Source organism: Dichomitus squalens, assembly GCF_000275845.1.
Source record: "Dichomitus squalens LYAD-421 SS1 unplaced genomic scaffold DICSQscaffold_11, whole genome shotgun sequence".
Lineage (NCBI taxonomy): Eukaryota > Fungi > Basidiomycota > Agaricomycetes > Polyporales > Polyporaceae > Dichomitus > Dichomitus squalens.
This window is the reverse complement of record NW_006766893.1, coordinates 71,033-85,369: the sequence shown is the minus strand read 5'-3', so window position 1 is coordinate 85,369 and position 14,337 is coordinate 71,033. Positions and strand designations below refer to the sequence as shown.

The following is a 14,337-nucleotide window of genomic DNA, read 5'->3' as shown; positions in this document are numbered from 1 at the left end:
CGCCTCGTCCTATGTGTATGTCACCCATGTTCTTCGGTAGGTCTCTTGTACCCTTACATCGTCGTGTACATGTCTCAAAGGTTCGTTCTTGCTCTTGCTGAGTTGGTAAGTGGCTTTACTAACCAGCCTGATTTTGTGTTCTCGGCGTGCCTAATAAGTATCTCCATGTTGCGTACTAGTAGTCCTCAATGTATTCTACCTGCTTCCAATGATCATGTGCTATGGATAAGACAAATGTCCACCAGCGTGCGATCCAAACTATCAGCTAATATCTCTCACACATGTGCATTCAACGACCATATCGTGGTTTGGGTGTGTCCTTCCATGGCAGGATCCTCACCAATTACCTACCATTGATGTTCATTGGCGCAGTCGTAAACGTACATTGTCGGCCATACGCCCTCTACGTTATGGTAACTAATGATCCGATGCTCAGCCAGGACCGACAGTCAGTGTTCAGGCACCCCGCAAGGTCCGGCCATTGCAGAGCATACCTGGCGATTCTCTACCAGTTTTCGCCATCCCTTTGCCATATCTCGCCAATCTGGCCATGTAAGACGGATGCCGGACATAACTGACCATTTCTTTCGCTTTTTTGCTGATGTTGCGGGCGCGGCGCAGCTCTCACCTCAATCAGCGCCGCTATCGAATTTATCGCGACGTAGGAGTAAGCGGCTGCTCGACAAGGCAAACCAGCAAGGGTCCGAATCACCGCCGTCGACCAAAGGGGCGAAAGTGGAGTCCGGAAGCAAAGTCCACGTTCACTACGTGCTTGTCCGTCCGCAGCGCTTCCTCCAAACGCTTCTTGTGTGCCTGTGGGATCTGCCTGAAGGTTGGAATGAGGGCGTTACAAGGGACGATCATCGCGGGGATGGTTATCTGCTGGAGATTCCTGTTTAAGTGTGTACATGGTGCGCCATCTTCCCACTGTCATGCGCATTTGTCTGACATCCACTTTCCAGTCAACCGATGACCTCAATGAGCCTCCCCCGCATGAGTGAGGCTCCGATGTTGAGGTACGAGGCTTCGTTGCCGGGTTAATGTCGGACAATTTTCATGGTCGTGTGGTGTTGTGGTCTTTGTAATTCATGTTCCCTCTACTTCAATAATGCAGATCAGTACTGTTTAGTCGAAATTGTTGTAGATATATTTCCGAATATACGCTCTTTCCTTCGGTATATTTCGCCAATCGTCGTACCCTGAGGGTGCTGACCTGTCCGTCGCTACAAGCCTGATTAGTACAGTGTACTAGATCACATTGTTGCACCCGCAAGGCGTTATTCGCTCACCTGTCTCTGGCCTTGCTCCAGCGCCCTGAGGGCAACCTTGTACCTACTTTAATACTACATATATGTCTGTCGCGACTTGCTTCGAACCATGTCCCTGCGAGCGGCACCTAGTAAACCTCTCGCTCGCCTAGGCGGCTGAATTCACCAGCTCTTGGGATCACGCGCAGGCGTCCTCGTGCTTTGTCATGTGGCGCCTGATTCTCACGCGCGGAGACTTCTTTGAGCGCACCAGGTTTTTCGGCAACTTCTACTCTAGCGTTTGTACAACAAACAAGGACGGATTGTCCGGTCTCCAAACCATGCTTTAGCGGACGATTGAGATCCACCACTCATCTCCTCCCTGAGTCCTCCATGTGTAGATAACAGGCTGATCGTACTCCCTCGACGATTGCGAGCGGCTGGATCTTACCTCTTAGCTACTCTCAGGTGACAGCCAGTCCGGAGCACGCGAAAAGCTGAGATACGAAGGGCCTGTGAAGCGCCTGCCTTTATATGTAGCGTAAACTGTCGTGCTACTTTGAAGGCTTCGCGCTCATCTTCACCACGATCTCTTCCGACGATTTGTGTACCATGTCTACCCCTTCAACTCTACCGAGCACAGCGACGAGGGCACAGACCTCTGCAGGTCCTTTCAAAGGCCCGCCGTTCAAGCATCCGCTTGATCCTTTGACACCAGAAGAGGTATGCGTCCCGATCTAGTACCTACTCGATGTCCGCTTATCTGGATCGCGCAGATCGTCGCCGTGTCTCTCATCGTACGGCGGTATGTCGCTGAGAAGACTGACATCAAGGCCGTCCGATTCATTACGAGCTACCTGCTACCTCCCCCCAAGAAAGCCGTGCTAGCTTTCCTGGGCATACCTCTCCTTACTGGAGAGAAGCCGGAGCCCGCCACTGAGATCATCCGTAAGGCTGAAGTCGATGTGAGTCCCACGTGCCGAAGGCTCTTCGACGGTCGATATCTGACTGATCAGCTTTCCACGCGTAGTTCGTCGATGCTGTCACAGGGTGCGTCGTGTAGTCGGAGTTACTGCCATTCTGAGCGATCAACGATGATGCAGATCGGCGTACAATACCATCGTCTCCCTGTCTGGCCAAGATTGGGTGGTAGACACACTCGAGAAACTCCCCAACGGAGTTCAACCGCAGATTTCCGTCGAAGAGCTTCTGCTGTGCGAGGAAGTGATTCAAAAGGATGAGCGAGTCATCAAGCTTGCTGCGGAAGTCGGTAAGCGATCGTACTCAAAGACGCCGATAGCGTTGTTGCTGAAAGGTTCAACAGGTGTGAAGCCAGAACAACTGCACGCGGATGGATGGGCCATAGGATACGATACCCGCTTCCCTGGGAATGTCCGGATACAGCAAGCTCTATTGTTTGCTCGCAGGGGCCGTCACGAAAATCTGTACGCGCATCCTATGGTCAGTAGCGTCGATCCCTCGTAGTCATGCATGAATGGCACCTCACTGCGATCATTCAGGATTTCGTCCCTGTCATTGACTCTGTTGCCAAGAAAGTCATCCACATCGATTTCCCGCCTCACTACAAGGCAAAGACGTCCGAAGCGCTATTCGAAGGCACCGGGGTCGAAATTGCCCTCACCCAGACGACCACTGTCCCTCCTTCTCTTGAGGAAGATGCCTTCGCTGCTGCAAATAGGAAGCGTATTCCCCCACCTCTGAAATCTTACGACTTCCTCCCCGATCTCCTTGCGCAAAACAAGGATTTCAAGTTTCGAGACGACATCAAGCCACTGCACATCTTGCAGCCAGAGGGCGTCAGCTTCAAAGTGGACGGTCATGAGATCGAATGGCAGAAGTGGAAGATGCATGTCGGTGAGTTGGGTGTCGCCTCCTGTGATGACCTGCGTCTTATTCGCGAGCAGCATTCCACCATCGCGAGGGTGTCGCCCTCTCCACCATCACGTACAATGATGACGGGGTTATACGGCCCATCTTCTACCGCTTGTCTCTCTCAGAAATGGTTGTCCCATACGGGGCGCCAGAGCACCCGCACCCTCGTAAACATGCATTCGACGTGTAAGTAAATCGTGCCGACGAAACAGCTGTTCTGAATATCTTTCTAGAGGAGAATACGGCATGGGCACCATGGCGAACGAGCTGACGCTTGGATGCGACTGCCTCGGCAAGATCCATTATATGGTGTTTTCCAAATGTCTCGCAATGAAATCGGCTGCTGACCGCAATTATAGGACGGAGCCTACACAGCACACAACGGTACCGCGGTAGTGGTCAAGAACACTATATGCATCCACGAAGAGGACGCTGGTCTGCTCTGGAAGCACACTGACTATCGTGTCGGTGGACGCGCCCAAGCCGTGCGTAGCCGCAGACTCGTGATTCAGCAAGTGTGCACCCTCGCGAACTACGGTGAGTGAACGGCGTCATGATCCAGTGTTTGGCGTGTCCTGAGTCGGCAAACGCCAGAGTACTTGTTCAACTACATGTTCTACCAGGATGGTAACATCGAGGTGGAGATCCGCCTTACCGGGATTCTCCAGGTTTACGTTGCCGACAACGACGAGCCGAATGCTTTCGGAACGACCCTCGCCCCGAACATCAACGCGCACTACCACCAACATATCTTCTCCGTCCGCGTTGATCCCATGGTGGACGGCCTCAACAATACCGTCGTCGAGACTGACATTGTCCCCCTGCCCAATGCCCCGACTGGTTCCGTCGCCAACTACTACGGAAATGCGTTCATCACTCGCGGGACCCCCATCAAAGTCGCCTCAGAGGGCGCCCGCGAGTACGATCACGCGAAAGACCGCCGGTGGTCGATCGTCAACCCTAAGAAGGTCCATCCGCATTCGAAGCGTAACGCGGGGTATACGATCATGAGCAAGGGTGCGCAGGCACCGCTCATGGCGCTCCCTGACAGCGTTGTTGCGAAGCGTGCGTCATTTGCGACGAAGCCGGTGTGGGTCGTCAAGGACGTCGAGGGTCCCAATGGCGGGCGTATGTGGCCGTCGGGCAAGTACGTGCCGCAGACGCGCGACACTCCTGAAGATTCGCTCCCGAACTGGGTGAAAGGCAACGATAACCTTGCTGAGGAGGACATCTTGGTCTACCTTACGCTGGGTGCGTTTTGGGGGTATCTGCCATCATGCCTTGGCGGGAGTCCTGACCGCTCCACAGGAATTACTCACATCCCGCGACCAGAAGATTGGCCGGTGATGCCGGTCGAGCATCTTCGCCTGCTCTTCAGGCCAACGCACTTCTTCGAATTCAACCCGAGTATGGATGTTCCTGGTGCAAATGATACGAAGAGTAGCCCGGCATTCACGAACGACTCCGACAACGCTGTCGCTGGGGTGGGTTGCCACTAAAGTTTGAAGCCAAGGGTCCCTGATGTACGCAGTTACATAAAGGTTTAGATCACAATGTACTCTAGAAGTCCGTCATCGTCCTGATACGAGTACGGTAGAGAGGATTTTCATGCACGGGATGCGAGAAATATCACATGCGCCATGATGGGCGCGGCAATCACTGGGGAAGAGGCCCGTTTCAACCACAAAGGCGTCTAGCAGGACATGTCAGGGAGTCCGCTAGGAAGTTCAAGTTCACCCAGATGGACAAAAGGTACTTGCTGCACTATACGAGAAGTTACAACACCGACCTGTGTACATATGTCCCTGCCAGGCGGTCGCTTATGAGGCATGACGGCAACACCCGACGGAGTCTTAAGATAGCGATCCTACGAGCGAGAACGCCGCAGCTTGCCTTGCGGCTCTCATGTGGGCCATTCCTGGTGAGTAGATGAAGAGAAACTTAGCCATCAGTTTGCCCGTTATACGTCAGGTCTTCCCCACAGACTGTCGTTCTGTTCGCCTGGTCGGTCACGATTACGTGGGCGTAACTGGCTATAGCCTTTCGGGGAGCGTAGGATTCCCCGCCTGGCCGGCTACGACTACGACTATGGCCATAGTTGTGGCCAGCCAGGTGGGTGATCCTACATTCCACTTTCTCCGGCACTTACTATGCTGCGGAATCGGCGTACCCTGCGAGTTCTCGCAGTGTTTTCATCATTGGTTCTGAGCCTTCATAAGGCGTGAGCCGCGATTTTTGCCCAGCCGAAACGCCTATTCGTCAAGCAACTCTTGTCCTTCGGTAGGCCACTCATCTCTAGTGCGAGACCTGCTAATCCGCAACTCCCTCCCAGAGGCTTATATGTACACCAACTCCGAGTCTTCGACCGGAGACTGGCTCCCATACAAAGTCCTCTGCCGTAGCGAGACGTAAATATCCGATAATTAGAATATTCCCACTCATCTCAATTCATTGATATCGGCTACCACGGGTATCAATGTTCACTGTCGTATATGCAGCAGGCTCTGACTGTTGGTCTGTCCCAAGCCACGCCGTTCAAAGACATATTTATGGTACTCGGCTCCGTGACCGCCGAGCTGGGCTGCCAGCAACTTCGAGTTGCCGTAACGATGACGAGTGTGTTCTCCTTGAATCGTCACTGGCCCGAAGCCTGGAGGATTTTCATCCGGTCAGACACATACGCAGCACGCAGTGATACTAGACGTCCCGCCGCGCATTCGCCATCATCCATAATCCGGGAGAACAGGCCTCAGCGGTCCTCTATTTGCCGTCAACTGCATTCGTCCCTGGCTGCATCACAGATAACCTCCCTCAGGTGGACCATGATACCACAAAACATAGCCGACCTTCATATGAGCCAACTACGGTTAGCTGAGCAAATACGAACCACTTATGACCCTGTCCACAGAGCTGATGCGCTGTCGGGTCCTCGTAGTTCGGATGGCGCAAGAAAGTGATATGCTACATATGTTACAGAATGAACAACGCCTTGAGCCCTATAACTGATACAGACAACCTGATACCGTAGATAAGAGAGAGTTCCGTTTGTGATGGAGGTAAGGACGGAGCCGAAGGCTGGCGGAGGAAAGCGAACGACTGATTATGTGTATCGTAGGTATACGTCAGGGGTATAATTGTCAGATGCCACTGTGTCGTGCAGAGCGTGATCGCGTCATGTCATGTACAATGAACCTAAGGCCATTCACCATACAACCGTGATTACCACCATAAATCGAGAGAGAAGGTGATCATGGTACAAAGCTCCAGGAATGGGAAGGACCGTATACACAACAAGCCATAATTCGAGGGTGACAACGAGGATACTAGGACAGTGAGGGAAAATTGAGAGCACAGCAACGACGAACAAAGTACACGAACCGATGAAGACATGCGAGATGCGCAAAATACACAATGTCAAGCAGGATACCAATGCCCCTGCGGTGGGCTGTACCCAGAGACGGGAGCCATGTACGCATTGCCAGCATAGTCATACTGGATCCATGCCGCGTTCGCCTGCGCCGCAGTGCCAGAAGACAGATAGTCGCTCTGGTGTCCTGCGACAGAGTACATCGGATATCCTGTTTCCCCCTGATGGGACATTGCTTGATGCGGCTGCGTCTGGGACAGGGCGGGATAGAACTGCTCCTGGTGTACGGGCGCCGGAATGCTTGGCGCGTAAGACGGACTGGAGAGCGATGGCACGGCCGAGTGGATAGCGGGGGTCATACTCGCTTGCATGGCGCCGGAACGGACGGCCTCATCGAAGCGCGCGTTGACGGTCGCCTCGTACTCGGGCGTGACGATGAACGGCTGGTCGTCACCGCTGTCGTTCGCCGGAGCACACAGAGACGCGGGAGTGGACGCAGCGCTGCTCGGCGGAGAGTTGCTATACGCATAGTCGCTACCGACAAGCGAGGGTGTCGGGGGCGACGTTTGGTATACAGGTGAGAGCGCGTGTGTTGGGCTGGAGATGGGAGAACTGGAAGAGACAGCGGAGCCATGTTGGCTCCACGCTGAAGCATTACTGGCGTAATAAGCGGCACTGGGATGGGGATCGGAAGTCATCGGCACGGCTGAGGCAGTCATCAGGTAGACAGGGCGGTGGTCTGTCGGGACTGAGGAAGCCATGCGCTCCTTTGTGACGAAGTCGGGTAGGCGGGGGGTCATGGACGCTAAGCTCTGAAGTGCAGCGAGTGTGCCAGGAGACGTCGCAGTAGCAGGGGAAGAGGGCGTGGACGAGACCAGTGGGGCTATAGGCAACCAGGGCCCCCTTCTGCGAGCACGCCGATCTTCGTTGCTCGTCCTTGCCACGAGGGAGCTAGCAGGAAGTTGATCGACGGAGTGGCGTCTGGGAGGAGGTATCTGCGGCTCGGAGCTAGGGGCCCGTATCTCGGAGGCAGGTCCATTGTCGAACGTCGGGTAAGCGTAGAGATCCGATTGGGGCTGCGGTACTTCCAGACGAGGTAAGATAGGCCTTCCAGACCCCGGCAAGCGGATATCGGCATACGTCTTCTTCGGGGCCTTTATCCCATAGCTCTTCTTCTTCGTCAATCCGTGCATCTGCTGCAGGTAGGAAACAAGACCTCCGCCCTCTGAGGCCGGAGGCGATTGCGGGGAATCAGGGGCACGAGGGCGAGTACGGGGCGTTGTCGGTGAATGAGGCAATTTCCGACTGCCAGGCGAGGTCGGCTGAATGGGCGAACTAGGAGAGGGGGTTGTGGCCTGAGGGGAGGCGGCTTCGGGAGATGAGCCCGGGCTCGGATTGTTGAATGGATCCTCGGGAATGGCCGTCGACACCAAGGCGATTGGCACGGCACCTGTGATTCAGAGCAGGCGTTAGTGTGCGTCATGGGAAGGAGCGAAGCCGTTAAGCTCCAAGCTTCAGGTACACTCACCTGAGCCACGCACATACTGTGGCCTGCCTGATAACCGGATGGAGTATCGCCGTGAGTCAACCGGGAACCACGCAGGCACTTCCGAGTTGTTTTGGAGCTGCAACTGAATGAGCCACAGTCAGTACCGTTGCGTCATAGCGAACTTCTAGCGCCACGCGCACCGATCGCTTGAAGAGCTCATGATAGGTTCTCATTTCCGCTCCGATGCTGAGTATGACGTGCAGCCGTATGTATTGCTGATGTAGCCGTGATTAGCAAGAAAGCAATCGTTCTACGGAAGAGATAGTAACCACCTGCTTTAGGACCATAGCAATATCGTCCCACGTGTCAAAGCCTGAGGGGGTGGCGTCGTTAAGACCCGTAGTCGATGGCCCGGTGGCTGCTACGAGGATGAGATGCCTCGTGGTATTTTGCTGCCGAGTGGTAGACGACAGTGTCTGTGGGAAGTCGAGTGAGCAGAGCAAGTTCATTGCAAGCAAGTGTGTGCCATTACGCTGATTGCATTCGTGATAATTGCCGGGGAGAGCTTGACAATACCACTTGTGTTGAGTGGTAGCTCGGGTACACTCCTCGCTTCGGCGGTATCCGTGATGGGAAAGCTGGGTGCTGAAGAGGCGGAGGAGGTCGTGAGCCATCGAGCTTCCATCTGGATTGGCAGAAAGGTAATGAGAAGTCAGAGGTCTGACAAGCTGAAGACGAACCTCCGCTGATGGGTCTGCGGCACGTAAGTTGTCGAGTAGATTCGGGAGGTATGCGTCTCGAATGTCGGGCCATCTGGCGGCCATGGCGGGGGAGTCCTCTACGAGGACTGTGACCGACACCGCATCGCCTGGCATAGCCGGCTTGGAGAACGAGAAGGAGGGTGGAGAGGTCATGCTGGGGGACTAGTCGAAGAATCCCAGAAGGGACCTGGAGAGAAGAGAGGCGCTCAAATCAGGATGGAACGGTCCAGAGAGGTGACATTAAGGTGCGATGGTGAGAACGCATGATAAGGCAAAGTGTATACGGTTATAGGTCCCCAACCCAGTCGGACTTTCGAATATATATTACACAATAGAATCCTCCGCCAATTGGCCTGTCTCCTTCCGGATCCCGTCGTCCTCCCAGCCGCCGGATCTCAACTTTGTTTCCCGGATGCCCGTATACCGTCGCAGGCTATGCGATGATAATATACCAACAGAACGCTTAAACCTTATGCACGATCCTGTGCTGTGGTGCCAGCTTACCAGACAGCCGAGCAGGACAACGGTTGCTGGGCTCGGGGAGTTGGTCCTCGCGACGCTCCGTCTGGAAAGCGGTAGGCGGCGAGGCTCGTTTGTAGCCTGCTGCTGCTATCGTGTCGACATCTGCTTTATCCTGTCGATCTGGGCCGTCCGCAAGCCTCAGGGCTGGCCGCGTGGTGGCCAACACGAGGGGACGCGGGCGGCGTCAGGCGGACCGAAGGCGCGGAAATCCTGATCGCATCGAGACCGCCAAATGTGCAGCCCGTCGATCGACGGTCGGTAAATGGTATGCAGCGTTCAGTGGGTTGCCTGCCTGCCCGGCGACCGCTTTCACCGTGGCGATTGCTGCGGAAGCGGAAGACACCCTGAGACGGACTTCCCATGGGGTCTTGGGCAACCAGGCTGTCTGTCACTCATCAGCTAGCGGCCAATTGCAAGTCTGCAACCAGTCATGGGATGAGTCGGTGTACATAGGGGGTACATGTGTGGTCTCGGCCACGGAAGCCTGTGCGAAGTCAATCTGGATTCTTCTGCCGCGTGCACTTAACTTAATGAACGTGGTATTTTGGACAAAGTGCGGCGACAATACTTGGTGTCGCGCAGCGGGGATTTGTTACCGGCGTTTGATTCGCGCTTATTGGGCGCCGTGCGCGCCAGCGTAGACGACCGCCTGGGTTGGCTACCGACCATCGACCTCTCCTTGCTGATCCGTCTTCACCATGGCTGCTGTCAACCTATCAAACTCGCCCATTACTCAGGTCTCACAGACCCCTGTCCAGACGAACCTGCAGCCCCAGCTCCTCACTAGGCTGCTACTCGATTTGCGCGGCAGGAGATTCACGGTCGAACGCGAGAACATCCTCAGCCTTCCCGAATCCGTTCTCCTCTGTTTGTTTCCCAACGGACTCGTCCTCAGCCGCCAAAGTGCCGCCTTATCGGATGGAGGAGATAACGATGATTATGAGGAGCTCTATGGTGTTGACGTGCGTGGCCACCTCGCCGAACCGTGATCTAAAACTAACCACGTGTGTCCGACCTGCCTGCTCCTAGTTCGACCCAGACTGCTTCGACTATGTGTTGAACTTCTTCCAGCATGCTCGTGACGAGTTCTACGGAACCCCCAATAATCCCGGAGGCCTCCTGGCAGCACAGCAGCAACTCCTCGAGGGTGGCTCGCCCACGTCGGACTTTGGTCCATCCCCATCCCAGAACCCACTCCTCACGAAGCAAGCAATCATCGTTCTCCGTGAAGAGCTTGAGTACTTCTCTATCCCGCCGAAAGATGGTCAGGAAGCTACGGATTCGCGAGGCATCGCGAACGACGCGCTGCTCGACCTGAAGAGGAATTCGGGCAAGTACCTTCTTCACAAACGGAACATCTTCACCGCGCTCCAGCGCAACGTCAACAAGGAGAATAACCTCGCGGAGCAGCACCTGATTGACATGCTTTGCATGAGGTACGTCGAGGGTGCTCGCGATGCGCACATATGACTGATCGTCTGTGGCTGCGAATGTCATCGTAGCGGCTTCGATCGCGAGGATGAATGGGGGTACCGCGCAATGGAGCCATCCAGATGCTGTATCTCCTCCATTGCCCTTGTCCTACTCAAGACAGGCATCATACACTCGACGAGTCCTTCGGGCGAGCGACAAGTCACTGTCGACTATAATCAGATGGCCACTGCGCAGAAGCTGCTTCTGTTCTGGAGGAAACCAGCGGTTAGTCGCCTTCCTTACCAGTATCCACGCAAGACTGATCGCCCTTGCAGCGCAAGTGCTGGTGGGATGGTATAGAGGTTGACGTCGCCGAGCCTGGGGAACCCTCTAAGCTCATCAAGCTCTGGGCGCGCAGAGTCTGGACACTGGAACTCAGCTTAGTATGTACGCTCGTCTTACCTCGTTCATATGATTTGGCTCACCGTCTGTGCTTGCATTTGAAAAGGTATGATACGGACATGGGCGTTCTACTTTTCCTGTATTGCAGGACCCGCGTTGGATACCCCAATTACTCTGGATGTACGATACCACGGCGCTTTTCAATGCTGCTTTCGCTCTTCGCATCCGCTATTGTGCTGCAAATCATTCTCCGTCTATGTCATGGCGGCTGCTCTACTACGTATCCTATCCTTCGCGTAGTGTTGTAGCACGTCTCCTGCCCCCATTATTGGGCCATTTCCTGCACCTCCACGCAGGACGAACTGGCATCGCCAGGCTCCTTTTACTGAGATTCGAAAAATGACATCCTCATAGCCCACGAGCTAGGGAGGATATGTAGGTCCAATGGAAAGTCAAAAGCACCCTCCCAGTCATTTGATGATTTGTAGGGTTTGTTTAAGGTTTTCGTGAGACCTGGCGGAGTTCTAAACCATGCACATGTCTTTGTCAAACAATATGCCATTTACTATGAAGGCCCAGACCATCAATTTCTGGACCTACACACCTCGAGGGCGTTGCACCGAAGCCTGTTTCATCAACAAGTCGCTCCACCGCACACATCCGGCATGGACTTTGATCTCGAGGACCTCGTAAATGTGGAGCAGACGTGTGTCTGTTGTGGGTGCTTATCCAAGCGAATCATGATGCGCTAACGATGTGATCTCCGTAGGTTCTACGAAGACGGCTACAAGGATGGTTTCGCGCACGGGCGCATCCACGGCCTGATAGAGGGCCGCGCGCTTGGCCGCGAGAAGGGTTTCGAAATGTGGGAAGAGCTCGGCTTTTACGAGGGCTTTGCCCTGATGTGGAAGGCGATCCTCGACGCGCAAGGAGCTCAAGATGAGTGAGTGGTTCTCTCATCGGGCTCGGTCTTTCTAGCAGAAGAGCAGCCTTTTTTGGCTCATGTCACTGAAGAAAGGACAAGTGTAGTCGTCACATCCGTCGGGCGGACTACGTGCTGCGATGCTCATGGGCTTTTCCGTCGATTGAGAACAAGAGTTCCCTCCTCAGCCCTTTACCGTGGACTGCCTGGCGGTCTCGAGGCTTTCTGGCCTCGCGTTTCTCGTCGTGTCTATTGTCCGTCGTAGCCCAGTGTGCCTAGAGCGAACGATCGGAACACTGTGCGCGGGCGCGCACGATCCAGGATCGCGTCTTCCTCCGTTGGGCTCGCCTGCGCAAGTTTACTGAGGTCGTGGGCTGCAAACACGTGGCGTCTTATACGCAATATCTCCACATTGAATCCTCTGAACGAGGCGGAGTGGGTTCTCAGACGTGAGTCGGCGTCTGGTTTTGCTATCGGTTCAGTATGCGTGGGGTGCGTGTTTAAAACACGCGGCGTCCAGATCTGGCTATGTGTCGGACATTGACCGCCGGACATACGGCCTAGTCACCGGTGTACGAGTCCGTGTTATTGTTTTCATGGGTAGTATCCCAACGATTTCCTACCTGCGGAGGGTGAAATCGGAGTCTTGACCTCATGCTGACACGCCTGTGCAGACGCGCTCAGAACCACATACGACACCTTCTCGAGCTCATCCAAAAGTTTCCACGCGTCAACCCTTCCACGGCAGTCGCAGAAAACGAAGCTGCAGGTTCTAGTTCCGAGCTCGATATTCCGAGGCTTTTCCGCCAGATCCGCTCGCGTTACAAGGTTTTCTGCGCCGCGCTGGGTATTCGACCCACCTTGCGAGCCGCAGATAACCCTTCCTCCCCCCCTGACCGTGATGCCATGCACGACGATCTCTCAGGGATGGATATCGAACCTACACCCTCGAGCACGGGTAGGGCGAAGTCGGAACGCAGGAAGGTGTGGGCCCTCCACAACCCCCGCGCAGACAATGCACAGAGCGGCGGAACGGAGCTGAACTTCTAACGATCTGGAGGCGGAGGCGAAGCTCTTGGTTCGTATGGCGTCGGGTATTTGGGTTGCTTCCTGCCCTGCGCCGCGCGGGGCGGGGCGAGGAGAGGATGCGCGCCGCGGCTTATCGCGCGACTTATGACCTGGCCACAGGACACTAGCAAGGTACGACGCTGCTGTTTGCCTGGTGCTGAAGCGACGTTCCTAGCTCAAGGAAGGCACTCGTTGTCCGCTGAATCCCGCGGTTGACAGAATCCGTGCTATTTCTCCTTGCACGGAACTGCTTCACGGGTGGCTGTATTCCGTTGTTCCGTTCTCCTTATGCGCGCTCCGAGGTTGAAAGGCGGATGGACGGAGAGCGGACGTGGCCGTGATAGAACAGTTGCTGCATCGAGATACTTCCAATGGTGTATCGACGCACATCCGGAATTCGGAAAGCTTTTGACTAATCTCGTTCTCTGCACTACCAACGTGCATCGTCCCAAACAGTTACCCTCGTCGTCATTCTGCAGTCTTCCCATAGCACCATGTAGTGCTATCGCCTCAGATATGTCTATCACAACGTGCATGTCCGCCCGTGCTAGATCATCTGGATGGCAGGTCGAGCTATGCGAAGCATGCCAAACTAACTACAACTTCGGCGGACTTCTTGCGCTTCGGACGCAGCCGCAATACGCAGTCTTGCCAAGAAGGCTTCTCACCGTCGGATCGATCGTCTCTCACCTGCACGGTAACACGCAGCTCGTATCAGCTTTGCCCAGCCACGCGATGAAAAGAGGCTTGTTTTGCTGCATGACTGGCGAGTGTTGAAGAGCTCAGAAAACTTGGGCCTGGGTTGGACCTTGTGTCCTGCTATCGTGTTCATCGGGACACGAGACCGCACGCACTTCGCTCGCATTCTATCGCGCGCAACGGGGGCAAGATATACGGAAGAACGCCGCTGGGACAATGTAGCAAGGAGTGGCCGCAACGTGCCCAGCATGCGTCACGGAGGCAGATGCGAGACGGGCCTGGGGGCGTGCAGGCGTGGCCCTGCGGACGGGAAACGAGAACTGGAGAAGGCGCGATTGCGAATGTGGCAAGCTCAAGCTCCCCCGTGCAGCGTGATCTCCAATCGGTCCCATCGTGGAAGTCGTACACACCGAACGATCCCTCGTGATACGTGTCGCTCAGTCGCCGTTGCGCGCTTCTTGCTCGCGCCGAGCCGAACATCGAGAGGCTATTTGAAGCTTGTGTTTATGTACTCTCGTCCCGAGCGAGTGGAGACTGTCGGCACGTTTTACTCA

At 55.0% G+C, this 14,337-nt stretch overlaps 4 protein-coding genes across 4 annotated transcripts; 3 read left to right on the top strand and 1 right to left on the bottom strand.

Moving 5' to 3' along the window:
- The first annotated feature begins 1,658 nt into the window (after positions 1-1,658).
- DICSQDRAFT_85414 (peroxisomal copper amine oxidase) lies at positions 1,659-4,762 on the top strand. Its single transcript, XM_007365101.1, has 11 exons — positions 1,659-1,970; positions 2,024-2,212; positions 2,278-2,297; positions 2,351-2,517; positions 2,572-2,708; positions 2,768-3,122; positions 3,173-3,326; positions 3,374-3,449; positions 3,500-3,677; positions 3,735-4,391; positions 4,449-4,762. The coding sequence occupies exons 1-11, from the start codon at positions 1,860-1,862 to the stop codon at positions 4,637-4,639; spliced, it is 2,235 nt and encodes a 744-aa protein (XP_007365163.1). The 5' UTR covers positions 1,659-1,859; the 3' UTR covers positions 4,640-4,762.
- Positions 4,763-6,114: 1,352 nt separating this feature from the next.
- On the bottom strand, positions 6,115-8,910 carry DICSQDRAFT_161239 (uncharacterized protein; the record flags this gene model as incomplete). Its single annotated transcript, XM_007365100.1, has 6 exons — positions 6,115-7,957; positions 8,036-8,138; positions 8,197-8,271; positions 8,329-8,472; positions 8,529-8,681; positions 8,737-8,910. 6 exons carry the CDS (start codon positions 8,908-8,910, stop codon positions 6,555-6,557), a joined length of 2,052 nt encoding a protein of 683 aa, XP_007365162.1. The 3' UTR covers positions 6,115-6,554.
- Positions 8,911-9,940: 1,030 nt separating this feature from the next.
- DICSQDRAFT_85409 (phosphatase activator) lies at positions 9,941-11,472 on the top strand. The gene is made up of 5 exons (XM_007365099.1): positions 9,941-10,241; positions 10,309-10,715; positions 10,782-10,977; positions 11,028-11,135; positions 11,201-11,472. Exons 1-5 carry the CDS (start codon positions 9,978-9,980, stop codon positions 11,204-11,206), a joined length of 981 nt encoding a protein of 326 aa, XP_007365161.1. The 5' UTR covers positions 9,941-9,977; the 3' UTR covers positions 11,207-11,472.
- Positions 11,473-11,710: 238 nt separating this feature from the next.
- On the top strand, positions 11,711-13,469 carry DICSQDRAFT_85407 (uncharacterized protein). The gene is made up of 3 exons (XM_007365098.1): positions 11,711-11,800; positions 11,864-12,037; positions 12,691-13,469. Exons 1-3 carry the CDS (start codon positions 11,760-11,762, stop codon positions 13,064-13,066), a joined length of 591 nt encoding a protein of 196 aa, XP_007365160.1. The 5' UTR covers positions 11,711-11,759; the 3' UTR covers positions 13,067-13,469.
- The last annotated feature ends 868 nt before the right edge of the window (positions 13,470-14,337 follow it).

What these genes read in the sequence shown, in the direction of transcription:
- DICSQDRAFT_85414 (XM_007365101.1), top strand. Translation starts at nt 1,860, where the DNA reads ATGTCTACCCCTTCAACTCTACCGAGCACAGCGACGAGGGCACAGACC. An exon ending in TCCGTAAGGCTGAAGTCGAT is followed by an intron (nt 2,213 to 2,277) that starts GTGAGTCCCACG and finishes TTCCACGCGTAG; the next exon opens with TTCGTCGATGCTGTCACAGG. An exon ending in GAAGTGGAAGATGCATGTCG is followed by an intron (nt 3,123 to 3,172) that starts GTGAGTTGGGTG and finishes ATTCGCGAGCAG; the next exon opens with CATTCCACCATCGCGAGGGT.
- DICSQDRAFT_85409 (XM_007365099.1), top strand. Translation starts at nt 9,978, where the DNA reads ATGGCTGCTGTCAACCTATCAAACTCGCCCATTACTCAGGTCTCACAG. An exon ending in ATTGACATGCTTTGCATGAG is followed by an intron (nt 10,716 to 10,781) that starts GTACGTCGAGGG and finishes ATGTCATCGTAG; the next exon opens with CGGCTTCGATCGCGAGGATG. An exon ending in TGTTCTGGAGGAAACCAGCG is followed by an intron (nt 10,978 to 11,027) that starts GTTAGTCGCCTT and finishes TCGCCCTTGCAG; the next exon opens with CGCAAGTGCTGGTGGGATGG.
- DICSQDRAFT_85407 (XM_007365098.1), top strand. Translation starts at nt 11,760, where the DNA reads ATGGACTTTGATCTCGAGGACCTCGTAAATGTGGAGCAGAC. An exon ending in CTCGTAAATGTGGAGCAGAC is followed by an intron (nt 11,801 to 11,863) that starts GTGTGTCTGTTG and finishes TGATCTCCGTAG; the next exon opens with GTTCTACGAAGACGGCTACA. An exon ending in GCGCAAGGAGCTCAAGATGA is followed by an intron (nt 12,038 to 12,690) that starts GTGAGTGGTTCT and finishes ACGCCTGTGCAG; the next exon opens with ACGCGCTCAGAACCACATAC.